Source organism: Lissotriton vulgaris, chromosome 8, assembly GCF_964263255.1.
Source record: "Lissotriton vulgaris chromosome 8, aLisVul1.2, whole genome shotgun sequence".
Classification (NCBI taxonomy): Eukaryota; Metazoa; Chordata; class Amphibia; order Caudata; family Salamandridae; genus Lissotriton; species Lissotriton vulgaris.
The window spans coordinates 1,396,091,415-1,396,107,867 of NC_141696.1; the positions used below are offsets into that span (position 1 = coordinate 1,396,091,415).

Genomic DNA, 16,453 nt, shown 5'->3' on the forward strand with positions numbered 1-16,453 from the left:
GGACAAGAATGAGGGGGTGCATGCAATAAGGATTGTTTTGTGCAGTGCCACAGGGGCACCCTGGAGCCACTCCGGTTCACCATTACTAGAGGGATTCTGCACATGGCCTGGGGGGGGGTTGCCAATGTGTACGTGTCTTTGGCTTTTTTTAAAATAATAAATAAGATGACTATTTCTGTCTATTAGCAGGCATGTCTAGCCAAAAATAGTGCTGCAAACATTCCAATCCGCGATCCATTCGAGAATGTCTTCGTTTTAGAGGTTCCTGCTGAGAAGTATTATTAGCCTCCAAAGGCACGCTGTCTTGTAAGTGATCAGCTGTCAGATACATGCTTGCATGCTCGCTTTCTGAGATTTATAGATATAAAGGTATTTGTTTGAAATGTTAAGATACATGATTCTCTCTCCCCTGCACAATGGCCTCTTTACTATCCTAACAGATTATGTTGTCGACGCCGAGACTCGACCCTGGCCCCCCAGCTCCATAATGTCCGTGTTCCTGTTCCTTCCCGCACCCCCCTCACCCCCCCCCCCCCCCCCCGCTGCCCGTGTCTCCGGCCGTCTGTCCCACCTCATTTACATTAGAACATCTTCAGTCCTGCTCTTTAATAACCAGCTCCCGCAACAACTCCTCGTGCCAAGTCCTCGCACACACTCTTTACATAAAACGATATTCTGCTGCCATTGGAATTTCGTGTGCCCCTGTTGCCTGCTTGTGCCTCTGTGTGCCCCTGTTGCCTGCTTGTGTCTCTGTGTGCCCCTGTTGCCTGCTTGTGCCTCCGTTTTCGTGCCCCTGTTGCCTGCTTGTGCCTCTGTGTGCCCCTGTTGCCTGCTTGTGCCTCTGTGTGCCCCTGTTGCCTGCTTGTGCCTCCGTGTGCCCCTGTTGCCTGCTTGTGCCTCCGTGTGCCCCTGTTGCCTGCTTGTGCCTCCGTGTGCCCCTGTGGCCTGCTTGTGCCTCCGCGTGCCCCTGTTGCCTGCTTGTGCCTCCGTGTGCCCCAGTTGCCTGCTTGTGGCTCCGTGTGCCTCTGTTGCCTGCTTGTGCTTCCGTGTGCCCCTGTTGCCTGCTTGTGCCTCCGTGTGCCCCTGTTGCCTGCTTGTGCTGTGTGGGTGTGTGTGGAGGGCTCTGTGTGGCTGTGTGTGTGGGAAGCTTTGTGTGGCTGTGTGTGTAGGAAGCTTTGTGTGGCTGTGTGTGTGGGGGGCTTTGTGTGGCTGTGTGTGTGGGGGGCTCTGTGTGGCTGTGTGTGTGGGGGGCTCTGTGTGGGTGGGCTCTGTGTGTGTTTGTGTGTGTCATTTGCGAGAGATAAAGCTAGTGGCATTGTAAATGACAATGCCATTTATTTATGTTAAAAAAAAAAACATAAATAAAAATAATGTCAAGAGCAATGCCAATAGCTCTAACTTTAACAAAGGCAAAACCATTGCATTGTAAATGCTTGTTTAAAGATTTATGTAATTCTCTGTTGGATTTGGAGCATTCATTATCAAACCACCCCATTGCCTTTTTCTCCCTGTTTTTCTATTTGCATTTTAAATCATCCGCTACTTGGCGGCAGATGGTTTCGAATGACAAAATTATATTCCCCTCAAATTTAAGTGGTTCCCTACAGACGTTAATTTCATTACCCACTTTTAGGTTTAGGGAATAAAAGAAATCCTCTGGGATGATTTTGCTCCATTTAACCCGCCTCCCCTGGTCCCTAGCAATTAAGTCTGTAAATATTTCTGCTTTAGTTTCTTTATTAAATAAAAACAAATTGTTATTTTCTACTTCTAACACAACAGGATTATGATCGCTGAATGTAGTGTGAATAGCATTATAAAAGATAGCATTATGTAACATGCCAGGAGAGATAAATATATAATCAATAATAGTATTGCTGTCTCTAGCACTGTAAGTCGGGACCCTCTCATTAATATCGAAGAACTCTGGTTCAAATAAACCATTTTCTAGAAGAAGTTCTTCTAGGGCAGACCCCTTTACAGAATGTTCAAAGTGTGAAAGTGGCAGCATATCCATATTTACAGTATCTCTTAACTGGCAGTTCTGTTGACATAAAGGTATATTAAAATCCCCCATCAGGGTGAAATATACGAAAGTGGTTTGACCCTCTTTATAATTACACATAAACTCTGTCAAAGAGTTGATGTTTTCATTTACAGCTGTGCTTTGTACGGCATTATAAAAGTTAATATAGACACATTTGGAATTGTTAGGCATTGTAACTTCCAAAACTAAATAGTTTTGGGATGGTGTGTTTAATACTTTTACAGTACCCCTCACATTAACTGATATTAAAAACAGCAACCCTCCTTTATTTCGACCTGAGCTCGATGTCTGGGCAGCTAAAAAATAGGATGTATATCCATCTAACCAAAAATCACAATCCTTATCCCACGTTTCCTGTAGGGCTACCACATCGTATTCTTTTAACAAATCCAGCCATCTTATATCACCCCTTTTAGAGCGTAGGCCTGCGATGTTCCAGCTCATCATTTTCACAATATTGCCCTTTTCATCTCTAGTAGACAAAGTGGGTTGTAACTGGTTAAGGGTACTACCACAGGGAGTCAGTCAATCGTTTCCCTCTAGATTTGATAGGGCAGAAAACCTATTAGTTAACACCACACTTCTCCTTACTTCGCTTCCAAGATTATCACAGGTTTTTGGTAACATGCCTGTTATTTGCGTGGCCCAGGAGCTAGGACCGGGGGTATGACTGGGGGTAGCAAAGCGGGTAACCCTACCTGGTAGCTGCTTATGTGGTGCAGGTCGTGGGTAGAAGAAACCTAAGGGTACCGTTCTGATCCTGTCTTCTTTTACCTCTGTGGCATCCCAGAATAACCGCGAAGCCTCATGGGGTCTATTAAAGTTAACAATCATGCAATCACCAGCAAATTTCTTGTCTGTGAACCCCACCCAGTCAACCCGTCTACCCGTCTGAATGCACTCTGAAATATTATTTGGGCCTGTACAATTCGCGTCACACCAAGTCTTGATATTGTCTAGCTGTGTACCATTTGACTCAAATTCACCCGGTTTTATTACAGGTACATTCACCAAAACAGCAACAAATGGTGTGGCTTCCGGCGGAAGGTGAACTGGTGGTCTGGGACGCTGTCTCCTAGACCCTGATGAGTTAGGGTCATCTAATAGAGGTGCAATAGGCTTAGCCTGGGGAAGACAGGTTTTGCTTATCAACTGTGCCCTAGATGATATGCTATTATCCTTTTGCCTATTTACATAACCCTTGGGAACTTGTGGCGGTACAGTTGGGATCAAAGGGCCTGATGGTACAATATTCCCCAACTCCATAGGGGATTGGGGTTGCTTATGTTGGTTAGTGGGTGACCGTGTTGTTGTTTTTGTTGCAGGTACCCGGGGTTCTTTCTCATTTGATGTTATATAATCATTGATCCTTTCACATTTTCCCAATATTTCAGCTACGCATTCCTTGAGTGTATCTATAATGTCAGTGGAGATTTGTATAAGTACCCCTTCAAGCTTGTCCACAAGCACTTTCTCCACCATGTCCTTAAATGAGAATTCAAAGTCACTCAGTGGATTACGGGGTTTTTTGCGAAAATGTGAGCCTTGTGCTTTCGGTTTATAGGGTATCCGCTTGGTGCGCTTGATAACGTGGGGTACAGTCTCCTGGGTACAGTTATGTATGGATTGTTGCATGTTTTGTTTACTGTTCTCTTGACCCTCTTGTCCCGAAGTATTAGCTATATCTTGTTGCCCAATATCGGTTGCATTATCAATGGTGGTGGTGGAGTTGGCAGAGGTGGGCACACCCTCTGGGCTGGCTAGTTTTTACCGCCTGTCTTACCGCCGAAAAGGAGTGGAGACAGGAAGGGGGCCTGCTCCGACTAGCAGGCGAGGCTGGGAGTCGCATTACAAAGACTGCCAGGCATTTGTAGCTCCCCTGCCACAGACAGCTATTCCTGGCCTTGGGGAGGTGTGAACTTTGTATCTGATAGAGACTACTAGCCGCAGATTCCTTAACATAGAATTATCCCCAAGCTTGAGACTGTATCCGGAAACATTTTTGCCCAGCATCCCTGCGTGCCGGGGCACAGCATCACACGACTCCGCCCTGACGTTGTCCGCGTCTGTGACGTCAGTGAGGTCACATAAGTCCCACCCCGGCGTGCCTACATCAGTTTTTCCTTTTCCTCATGCAACGCGGCTCCGGTTCGTGCTCCAGGCCTGTTTCGGGCCTTTCCCTTTCGCTTGTTGCGTGTGTGTGGGAACAGTGTGCTTTTGGGCTTTAAGACGTGCTTGTCTTGTGCGCGCCAGATGTCGGCGACGGATCCTCACCCCATCTGCATGTGGTGTTTGGGAGAACACCACGACACCACTGATTGTGAGGCATGCCAGCAGATGAAACCGAAGTCCCGGCCGGAACGCCGGATGAAACTTCTTTCAGCCGCATGTCCAGGTCGGCATCGTCACAACGTCCAGCCCCTGCGGAGGGTTTCAGGAATCGCTGCTTCAGTCTTCGACATCGGCCTTCTCTCAGGCCGCAAGCGCGTCGCTCACCTGTCGGTAAGTGTCGCAGTTTGTCCCGAGGGCTGGTTCCCGACTTGTTGGTGGCGCGGGCTCTCCGTGGGTGGTGCGGTCCTGCGTGCCGTCCCCCTATCCGCCGTTTCCCGGTGTGGGGGCGTCAAGAGCCCAGATGGGGACATATGCGGCTGCCTTACAGGCCTCGCTGGCTTCTCCTTCTCCTCCTCCTCCTCCTCCTCCTCCTCCTCCTCCTCCTCCTCCTCCTCCTCCTCCTCCTCCTCCTCCTCCTCCTCCTCCTCCTCCTCCTCCTCCTCCTCCTCCTCCTCCTCCTCCTCCTCCTCCTCATCCTCCTCCTGTGACGTCTGCAGATCCCTTGCCGTGTGCTGGGCCCTCCGCGGCGTCGCCAGTGACTCTGTTCCCGGCGCCAACTGGCTCAGATCCAGGTTCGGAGGATGTTGTGCCGTTGGGGTGTGCCCCTTCGAGGGTCCCTCCTTCGGACAACGGCGCCTCTGCTACGCCGCAAACTCCTGCAGGAGTCCCTGTGGTGTTGCGGGAGGTCACCGGGCTCAGGTCGCATCCCTGAGTCCTCCCCGGCCCTCTGGACAGGCAGTGGCCTCGTCCGAGGTGACCTTCTTAGGCGCCAGCGTCTGCTGGTCCTTACGGAGCCACTGGGGCTGGCGGAGGGCCCTTCTTGTCCCGTCACAGGCCAAGGCTGGAGGGGGACCCCTCATCCCACCCCGGGTCCCTCTCGCCCCTCCACGCAGGCGGCTGCCTCGTCAGAGGTCGGGTCGACCCCTTTCCGGCACCGTTCCTTCGCCGCCCCGGCCCAGCCCCGGTCTACTGCCCCATGCGCTGTGGTGGAGGTCGTTCAGGCGTCTCCCCTTGAGCCGGACAACGATGTCCCGCCTCGGATTGCGGACTCTACGGCGCCAGGCCGACTTCGGGTCGTTGACTCGTCTTAGGATGCCTCCTCTTCTCCAGAGTTTCAGCGCTTGCTGGTTTCATCCTCGCCGGAGACAGGCCGCAGCGTCGTGGCTTTTTCCCTGATGTCGTCTAAGGACGGCCCCTCGCCTTGGCCGCGGTCTGCGCCTGAGGCGCCGCAGGTCCCCCACTCCTCGTCCCTCTTCCTCCTTTCCGGACCTGGCCCTTCCTTCCCCCAGTAGGCTTGGGGGACGGCCGCCTTAGCTTTCAGCCGTCACCTACTGAGGAGCTGCTTTCTCCACCCTTGGCCCTATGGAGGCAGGGCCCCGTGGTGTTTCCACGGCTGTGGGAATCTTGCGCATGGGTGATCCAGCTGCCCATTTCCCAGTGGATCTTCTTCTGGGGGTCTTCCATCAGGGTTCTGGTGGTAGGGAGCCGCTCCATTCTTCTCTTCTGGGGGCTTGGGGCCACCCCGCCATGGCGGATCTGGTGCCCCAACACCTTCTGCACCGCCACCATCTGGCTCCGCGTGATCCTGTGTGTCTTTCCCTCCACCCTTCCACCAGGAGCCCTCTTTTGCAGAATGCCTTCCCCTCTCTGCTATCACTGTTGTCTCCCTGTTGCGGGAGTCCCACTGTCTTGACTCCTGGGGCCGCAATATGTTCACCTCCACCAGTGCGACTGTGTGTTTTGAGTAGGGCCACTTCTGCCTTGTGGGACTCAGTGGAGTCCCTTATGTCTGCCACCTCTCAGGAGGGTGCCTGTATTGATCTGCGGCACCATGTGTTGGATCGCCGGCAGCTGGCAGTGTTTATTTTTCGCTCCGCTCTGGACATCTCGGAGGTGCTTGGTTGTGCCGTGGCTTCTTCGGTCGCACTTCGTCGACATGCCTGGCTTCGGGACAGTGTGTTCCCAGAGAACGTTTGAGAACGGCTAGTGGACCTTCCTTTCGATGGCTCTCTTTTGTTCCACGCCCCTGCCGACTCGCAAATTCAGAGGTTCTTGGCGGGGCTTTGGCCTCCTCCTCCTCCTCCTCTAACCCCCCCCCCCCCCCCTCAGTGACCTGTGAGGAGTTCTGAATTTTGGGAGGTGTTCTGTTGGGATGCCCCTATGTGTGTTCTGCGTGATTACTGTGCATTTGAGTCCTTGGTTGGGACTGTGGTGCTGTTGGCTGCTTGTCGGGCCCTCCTTTTTGGATTGTGATTTTTGGCTTTTGCTGAGCTGTGTTGGCCCTCAGATTAGGCCTTCTTTTGTTCTTTGTGGCTGATTGGCAAGCCGTATGCATTTTCTCCGCAGGTCTTTTTTGTGTTTCCTCTGCTGCAGAAAGTGTTTCCTAAGAGGGTTCCCATTTCTTGGGACGTAACATGCCATATGTGGGGTTCTGGCAGCTATTATATAGCTCTGTCATGTGTTGGCGAGGTGTGGTCGCCTTCGGGCCTCTGCTCTCCGTGGTGTCACGGAATGTCGCAGGTGTGTTCCTCTTGCTGAGGCTTTTGAAATGGCTGAAGCTGCGCCCGGGCTGTCCTTCAGGGTCGCTGCTTTGCTAGCCTGGTCTGGCCTGCTGTCTGCGGCCTTGCGTCATAGCTCTGCCTGGTTCCGCTTCTTTTGATGTTTGGGCCGTGGGTGCGGACTTCTCCCTTGGGGTGTGTCCGGGGCCTTCTTGGCCTACCTGGCCTCTGTCTTCGGCTGGTGTCTGGCTTGACCTGGGTGCACCGTTCCGTGCTTCTCCTCCCTGGGGTTGCGATGGTTCTGGAGTTTCTAAAGTTTCTTGCGCCTCCTTGGGCGATGTCTGTCCCTGCGGGGTGTTGGGCACTTTCTCCTGGGCTACCTCAGGCTACCCGTCTGCTCCGCTTGCCTTATTGCCGAAAGGCGCCATTCTGTCTTATCCATTGCCTTCCGACTGTGATAGGCTTGGCTGCCCTCTTCATTGGGCGTCCTGGTGGGGGGTGGGTTTGCCTTCAATCTACCTCTTTTCCTTGGAGTCTCTAGGTTGCTCTTCTTCCTAGGTTCTATTCTTCATTTCTTGGGCCTTGGGGCTCCTAGTGGAGGTTCTTGATACCTTGAATGGGTGTGGGGCGCTTTGGCCTCCTTAACCTTGCCTTTGTTTCTCCTGCTGCTTGACAGCGGGCTGCCTCTCTTCTTGTCTTCCCGCATCCCCTCTGGGGTTGGGGGTCTTCTGGATGCAGGGGTTCCATTTGCCTGGGGGGACGGGGTTCTTTTCCCTGTCCGTTAGCCTCGTCCCCTGCGGGACTCTCTATTATGTACAGGCTGGTGGGGTCCTCTCGCAGACCCTCCTTCCCCTTGGGTATATCTAGGGTATCTATTCTACCTTAAGAAATCTGCAGCTAGTAGTCTCTATCAGATGTACGAGTTACTTACCTTCGGTAACAGTGTATCTGGTAGAGACGATTCTAGCCACTGATTCATTCACGACCCGTCCTTCCTCCCTGTTCTGCGAGGACCTTTGGCTTGGTCTTCTGCACTCGCCTCCCTGTGGGTGGCTATGTCTTCTGTGAGTGCATTCTTTTGGTCTTTTTTTTTGGCAGACTGTTGTCCTGTTATTTGTTCCGAATCCTCCCTTTTGGTCATTAGAGGATAGGTTTATAGGTGCTTCTGTGCCCTTACGCTCTGGTTGCTCCAGGTTGGGGCTGCCTTTAACCCCTCCCTTCCTCTTCCCCCTTTCAGTGATTGGGGTTCTGGCCCCTATCCTTCTCTGCTGCCCTCTGGGTTGGGGTCTTTTGGGCGGGCCTCTGCTCTTGTTCTTTTTGGGGATGTCACATTCTGTGCTGGGGCTGTTCTGGGGTTTGTTGTTCCTTGTTTGTCCCGGACTGGCTCCCCTTCATTGTTATTGATTGGGGTTGTAGTCCAGGCATTTTTTTATATGTTCTTTTTCTCTAGGGGGGCTATTTCCGTACTAGCAGGGTTGCTGATCAGAGAGGTGCTCTACTCTTTATTCTTTTCCCTGCCCTTAGGTGCTGGAGTGTCTGCCACTGCCCCTTATGGTGTTGTTCCTCACCATTGCTTTTCTGTCTTTCTGCTCTTTCTCACACTGTTCCTATACTGTTCCCATACTGTCCCAGTTTTGTCGCATGGCTCCGCGTTGTGGAGCAGAAAAGTTCTCAGAAGAAAACTGACGTAGGCGCGCCGGGGTTGTACTTATGTGATCTCGCTGACGTCACTTACGCAGACAACGTCAGGGCGGAGTTGCGTGATGCCGTCCCCCCGGCGCACAGGGATGCTGGGCAAATTTTTTTCCGGATCCAGTCTCATGCCTGGGGATAATTCTACGTTAAGAAATCTGCGGCTAGAATAGTCTCTACCAGATACACCGGCTCTAGGGGCCCAGAAACATGTCACATGGTGGCAGGTTGGTGTGGACCAGTCCGGGAACCCTCCATAGGTTGATCGTTTTTCAGGGGGCATCTCTAAGATGACCTCTGTGTGCATTTTTCATTAAATCCCACACTAGCATCTGTGTTGGTTTAATGTGCTGAGAAGTTTGATACCAAACTTCTCAGTTTTCAGTGTAGGCATTGTGGTGCTGTGGAGTAGGTAATGACAAGCTCCCAGCACCATATACTCTTATGGCAGCACTGCACTTACAATGTGTAAGAATGGACTTAGACACTGTAGGGGTACAGGGTTCATGCGATGACGCCTGGCTACGTTTTTTTTATCCACAGGAACCCGAATGGCTAGTCTAGACCAGGTGCCCATCAGTACATCAGTTAACGCCTCATTGACCATTTATTTTCCCCTGTCCCCCCCCCCCCACGGCTGCAGTCTGTTTCACAGGCATAGGAGGAAGGGGACAACTGGGAAGGGGGTCTGAGGACCCTCTCGCATGGCAGTGCGGGTCGGAAAAGGAATGGACAGAAGAGTTGGAGGATGCAGGTGGCCTTGACCTCTCCTCTGACCCTGGATTTCTTTCTCCTCCTGCTGTGGCTATGGAGGAGGGCGACACATTCACTGTGGTGCTCCGTACAGCAGCTGAGGCTCTTGATCTGCCTACGGTGAGCCTCAAAACTAATCTCCTCACTGAAGTACTTAAGCCAGCGGCAAGCTCTATGGAGCCCCTGCTACCGTTCAATGAGGCGTTAACTGATGTACTGATGGGCACCTGGTCTAGACCAGCCATTCGGGTTCCTGTGGATAAAACCGTAGCCAGGCGTCATCGCCCGGCCCCGGGTGTCTCTGTTTTTTGACAACCCACCCTACCCCGGAGAGACTGGTCATCCAAGACTCCACTTCCCGAAGCACATTCCCTACTTCTCCGCCGGATAAGGAATCCAAGAAGCTGGAACAGTTAGGAAAGAAACTGTTTTCATCAGCCAGCTTAGGGCTGCGGAAGGTGAACACTTCATGCCTCTTGGGCCGCTACTCCCACGCTGTGTGCGACACTGTTGCGCAGATGCTGCCTCGGTGTCCTGAGGAGGTTCGGACAGTGCTTTCCCGAGCTGTTGCGGAGATGAAAGATGCAGGAAAGTTCGCCATCCGGTGTCGGCTCGCTCGGTAGGGTGATTGCCACGAAAGAGGCCCTCCGTCACCACTCCTGGTTGCCGTCCACTGGATTTTTATGGGGATGTTCAAAGTTCTCTTATAGACATGCCCTTTCATAGTGCTCGCCTATTTGGTGATAATGCAGATAGTGTGCTGGAGCGTTTTATGGACTTACGGGCTACGGCCAAGTCCTTGGGTCTCTCCACCACGCGCCCGGCCACGTCTGCTTTTCGTTCCTTTCGTGGCCACGGAAGTGGCGCCCGACACGTTCGTCCAGCCAGAAGCCTGCGCAGAACCAACCTCAGTGCTGCTGCAGACATGGTACCGCCGCGGTGGGACAGGGGACCAACGTGCGGGTCAGTCCACCTCTGCTCCTGCAGCATCTGCCTCAAAGCCTTCCTAGTCCGAGCTTTAGGGCACACCCCACGCCGGTGGGCAGCAGGATTCGCCATCACTTCTCCCACTGACGTTCCGCTACCTTGGACAGGTGGGTGCTGCAAATCGTCCGAAAGAGCTACTCGCTCCACTTCGAGACTGCCCTTCCGGCCATGCCACTCAGTTGCACCGCATGTTGGGGGACCATTTTGCGCTTCTCCAGCAGGAAGTCACGGCCCTCTTGGCCAAGGAGGGCACTGAGCACGTTCCTGGGACAGAAGTAGTACATGGTTGTTATTCCCACCACTTTCTGGTCCCCAAGAAGGAGAAAGGGGGCCTGTGCCCCATCTTGGACCTCAGGAACGTCAACCGCTTCCTCCGGAAGGAGAAGTTCAAGATGTTGACTCTGGCTCAGGTCTTGGCTGCCCTCAACCCTGGACACTGGATGGTAGCGTTGGACTTGCAGGACGCATATTTTCATATCCCTATCCTGCTGGCCCACCGGCGTTACCTGCAGTTCACGGTAGGCCAAGGGCATTTTCAGTTTGCTGTGCTCTACTTCGGCCTTACCGGTGCTTCTGGGTTGTTCACGAAAGTGATGGTGGTGGTCGCAGCTCAGATCAGGGGTCCCCCTATCGCGACAACTGGTTGTTGAATGCAGGCTTGCCCCAAGCAGTCGTCTCCTACCTCCAGACTACAGCTGACCTCCTGCATTTGCTGGGGTTCTCCATCAACGTGCCGCAGTCGCTCAGTGGGGTTCTCCATCAACGTCCCGCAGTCGCACCTAAGCCCCTTTCAGAAGCTCCCCTTCAGCGGTTCTGGATTCAACGCAGTTTCGTGTTTATCCTCCCAAGCTGCGAGTCCGGGATATTCAGGCTATGGTTCAGATCTTTCAGCCTCTATCCCGGGTTTCAGTCAGGATGACCCTCTGGCTCCTGGGCCTAATGGCCTCCTGTATCCTGCTAGTACAACATGCAACATGGCATATGTGGGCTCTGCAGTGGGACCTGAAGTTCCAGTGGGCACAGCATCAGGGCAACCTGTCCGATCACGTCCGGATCTCGGAGGGCACTGCACAACAATTGCAGTGGTGACTCACGAATCACGATTGGGTCAATGGCAGATCCCTCTTCCTTCCCCAAATGGAGCACACAGTGGTGATGGTTGTGTCCCTCCTGGGATGGGGCGGCCACTTGGGAGAGGCGAATATCAGCGCCCTCTAGTCTCCGGCGGAGTCCTGGCTCCATATCAACCTTTTTGAGCTTCGAGCAATTCGACTTGCACTGAAAGCATTCCTTCCCTCTGTCTGGGGAAGTGTAGTGCAGGTGTTCACGGACAACACCACCGCCATGTGGTACTGCAACAAACAGTGCGGGTTGGGTCATGGCCCCTATGTCAGGAGGCTCAATGCCTCTGGACATGGCTGGAACATCAAGGCATTACCTTGATGGTTCAACACCTGCCAGGATCTCTGAACGCCAAGCCGGATAAACTCAGCCGCCGATGCATGATGGATCACGAATAGCGTCTGAACTTGCAGTGGGCAGAGCCTTGGTTAGATCTATTCGCCACCGAAGAGAACGTGCAATGTCATCAGTTCTGCGCGTTGTAATATCCAAGGCGGCACTCACTCGGCAACGCTTTTCGTCGCGAGTGGAGCTGCTGTCTGTTGTACGCTTTTATGCCTATACGATATCTGCCCAAAGTGCTGAAGAAGATTCAGCGCGACCGGGCTCAAGTCATCCTTGTGGCTCCGGATTGGGCACAAAGATACTGGTATCCCGAGCTACTCAGCATGGTGATCGATCTCCCAATCCGTCCGACTACCTCTTCAGTAGGATCTTCTGTCGCAGCAGCAGGTGACGGTCCTCCACCCGAACTTGTCCAGCCTCCACCTCCATGCGTGGAGATTGAGCGGCGACAGTTGAAAGCTTTCGACCTTCCTCCCGAAGTCTGTGATGTCATTCTTTCAGCCAGGCGTCCCTCCACTAAAACAGTATACCCCTCCAGGTGAAACAACATTTCTTTCGATGGTCCTTCTGTTCCTTCTCTCATTGGCCCAGCAGGGCTCTGCTCTGGGCACTATCAAAGGTTATCTTTCGGCCATCTCTGCCTTTCTACGGCTTCCAGATCAGCCTTCTCTTTTTAAGTCCCTGGTTGTTAATTGCTTCCTCAAAGGCATTATACACACGTTTCCTCCCGTGCCTTTCATAGGACCTCAATGGGACTTAAATCTTGTCTTGTCCGATCAGTTGTGCGCTCCCTTTGAGCCTCCTCATTAACTGTCCCTTACGTCTTCTCACTCTCAAGATGCCTTTCCTGGTAGCTATCACTTCTGCCAGAAGAGTGAGTGAGCTCCAGGCTCTTTCTTCTAAACCTCCTTTTCTTTCTGTTCATCCAGACAAGGTGGTTTTAAGGACTCGTCCTACTTTCTTGTCAAAGGTTGTCACGCCCTTCCACATTGGGCAGACCATCACCTTGCCCACCTTCTTTCCACCTCCGCATCCTTCAAAAGAGGGAGAGGGTCCACAGTCTGGACCCAAAATGTGCGCTTTCGTTCTAGCTGAAGCGCACACAAGTGTTCCTGGTGGATGACCAACTTTTTGTTGGTCACGTGAGCGCCAAAAAAGGTCGGGCTGTGCACAAACAGACCAGCTTTTTTTTACCGTTCTGTTCTCCGTGACTTTCTGGTGGAATCTTGTTCACAGACCCTCCACCGGGGTTGATATTGCTGAGGTATCTATTCTAAGGTAAGGAATCTATCACTAACGTGTCTCTTTCAGACGCACAAGTTACTACTTGTGTAACGATATATCTGTAAGAGACATTAGTTAGTGATAGATTCCTTACTGCCCCCACCCGTCCTCCCTGTCCTGCGAACTGATTTCTAGGCTTAAGGGCATCCCTTTCAGGGCCCTAGTTTCATGTCACCAGTGGTCAGTTTCTTGCATGGCTCTGTGTTCCTGGCGTGGAAAATCGTGTACAGAACTGACGTCAGCGCGCATGGGTGGCGCCTAAGTAGTCTCTGTGATGTCATCTCGGTGCCTACGACGCCAGCGACGGACACGGAGCCACACACCGCCACCTTCCGACGCACAGGGGTACTGCTGAGGAAAAATTTCTGGATCCAGTCTGACGCCTGGGGAAAATTCTAAGGTAAGGCATCCATCGCCAACTAATGTCTCTTACAGATATATCGTTACTCAAGTAGTAACTTGTGCATCTGAAACCGTGCAACATCCTAGATGCCTTAAAATATGACTGGGGTTTCGTTTTGTAAAGTGCTGATTTATTAGTTTAGAAATATAATGGAGACATTGCAATTTGATGGTACTGATAATACAAAAAAATCCACTATTATAATTAATGTAAAAGAAACCAGCGGCAGAGTGTAAATCTTATTAACTCATACAATGCATTCATGTACTGCACTGCACTCACCATGTTCAGTCTGTGACATGACGAGCAGTGGTCTGCACAGGCTGACGCAGCAGCTTGTGTTCGGAACATGATGGTTACAAACCCAACTAACTGGCTTATTCTTACAAAATCTTTACAATGTATTGCTGACATATGTCAAAAGTGGTCAAGATTAATGCGGAATTGTCTGTATGTTTGCAAGTAGTCATTTCAAATGTTCATTTGCTCTTAATATTGGAAACATAAACTTTATGTTGTCTTCTGCTGCGTTACTTTCTAAATATTTGATTTTTTTGTTACTTGAGACAGTTTAGTAGATAAAAGCAACTAAATGAATTATACATTTGAGTTTTAATCTAGGTTAACATGACATTTTCACTAAATAATAATGTTTTTCTCGGCAGACATTATGGTGATCCCATGTAAGAGTAACCGAGGTCAGAAACCGAGATATTCAAGATGTAGAACTTGCAGTATTTTAATATCCGTTTATGTCCATGTGCATTTTTAGAAATGTCTGTTCTAGATGCATTACTTTGAAATGTAACTTATCTGGCATTTATGTGCTATTGCAGTCTATGTGTTGCCCTTAAAGCAGTCACTCAAATCTACCAAAATAATTCTGTACTAAGTACCGATGTCCGTCTGCCCTTTTTTCTTTAGGGTAGCAGGATTAAAGTTAAAAATAAGCACAGAAAAAGGAAGCAAAAAGAGCCTAAGGTACCACGTTATTGATTTGAATATTGTTAATAAAGCTACTGAAGTATTTTTTACTTGGACGAGAAAATTGTTTATCTGTTTTGAGTATTTATTCACTTCAATGATCTATGTGGCAATCTACTGACAGTTATTGTAGTGCATTTCAGAAACAATGAAATGATTTGGGGAAACGCAGTAGAGTAACTCATTTTATTTGCTGATGACTAATATAGCTGCTATTGATTAGGCCTTACAGGCTACACATGTTGCTACAACACTTTCGGCCTGATGTAGATATAGGCGGAATGTCCATCGGTCCGCCATGGGAGATGGATTAAATTATTCCATCTCGAGGGTGGAGAGGTAGGCTGTCCACCGAATTTATAAATGACCGGCAACTAAATATCCATTTATAAAGGAATTGGCAGGAACCACTGTCACGCCAGTTCCCCTCAATGCATTTTACTGTTTGCTACAGGACTCTGTCCTTCCAACGCAGCCCAGTGGCAAGCAGTAGTCTTTTTTTCTTTTCAGAAAGAAAATCCCGAAACAGGATTTTCTTTTTAAAAAGAAAAAAAGTTAAGCTCCCCTCGCCATGGGGGACTTTTTCCATGGCGAGGGGAGTATTATAATATTTTTACTATTTCATACCACCAAGTTGACCTGAAGGTAAAGGTAGTAACAAATGACTACATGTCCGCCCATCTAAATCTAACAGACCTTACCCGCCAAGGCGGTCAGAGAAGTTTTGCCACTGTTACATTTGGCAGGCATATCACTGTATTGCTGTGAAGGGAACTATGCCACTGTTGAGATGGAGTACTCTCTACACCAATAAATAAATAAGGTCTTTAGTCATGTAATGTAATTAATTTTCCAGAAAATGTTATTGAAGAGCCTTTGATGTTCTCTTTAGATCTTTGCAAAAATGTAGTTGTGTACTGTTGATTTGCAAGTAGTACACACAATAGAGTTTACTGGCTTTACCATAATCCTTGTTTCTGTAGCTGGTTTAGAATGTGTGTTCATGGCAAGAGGGTGAGGTACATGTTCAATAAACAACCATCTCTTCTTACTGCATCAATTAGACAGCAGACCGTTCTATTGGCAGGTGATATTGCAATTGTTGGGCCTGTCTTTGTCAGTCCAAAAGGACATGCTCTAAATAAGATGCTTGAAGATATATTTATATTTTTATTTGAGATGGTAGATGTGGGGCTGATGACGTTGGCAAACCAGAATTTTTTAATTTCACCTTATTTATAAAACTTTACTGAGATTGTATTGGGAAACATTTATATCAACATCATACGTGAATATAATCATACTGACAGTGTTTTTAATTAGTGCAACGTTAAAAAAAGTGTTTCTTTACGGTCTGTCTTATGCTTGTGAGTTTTTGGTGCATTAGAAAGAATTACAGATGTAAGAAGTAGCTGTTAAAAATGTAGCTACAATTTAGTATGGATTCCATTGGAGCAAAAAACTTTAATCACTACCTTTATCTTTTTTATTAGTCTGTTCTACTTTTGTCCGGAGGAATGGGTACTGTACCTCAAGATGATGACCATATATTTGCAGTTGAAAATTCATTGTAAGTATCCGTTATCTGCTTTAATTTTTAAAATGTGTAGTTGTAATACTTCTTCCCAGAGATTCCTTGTTTCACAGATGCTTCCATTCCTTGGAGCCTATTTAGATACAGTGCACTTTTGTGACTTCCACCCGATAGTGGAGAGTGCAGAACATTTGGATTATGATCCCGATGTTTCACCTTCTGTTCCGGATTTCAGTGCAGATTGTGAGTTACTGTGACTAGCAGTCTCCTTCATGCTGCAGGTGAAACATGCCAGATGATTGTTGCAGGCTCAGCAGTGGGATCTGAATTTCTAGTAGGCACAGCAGCAGGGGTACCAGTCAGATTGTACCCCCGTTTTTGAGGAGGCTGCAAAAGATCTGCAGTGGTGGCTGCTACACTCTGATTGGGTCAGTGGCAGACCCCTGTACTTGCCCCACCCAGACGTGGCAGCA

General features: G+C 50.0%; 1 protein-coding gene across 1 annotated transcript in view; it reads left to right on the plus strand.

Annotated features, from left to right (window-relative positions):
• LOC147698809 (E3 ubiquitin-protein ligase TTC3-like) overlaps nucleotides 1-16,453 on the plus strand; it is a 1,497,644-nt gene that overhangs the window by 886,775 nt on the left and 594,416 nt on the right. The window contains exons 30-31 of the mRNA XM_086935406.1: nucleotides 14,387-14,443; nucleotides 15,940-16,016. Coding sequence (XP_086791532.1) covers nucleotides 14,387-14,443; nucleotides 15,940-16,016 — 134 coding nt within the window. The remainder of the gene's footprint in view (nucleotides 1-14,386; nucleotides 14,444-15,939; nucleotides 16,017-16,453) is intronic.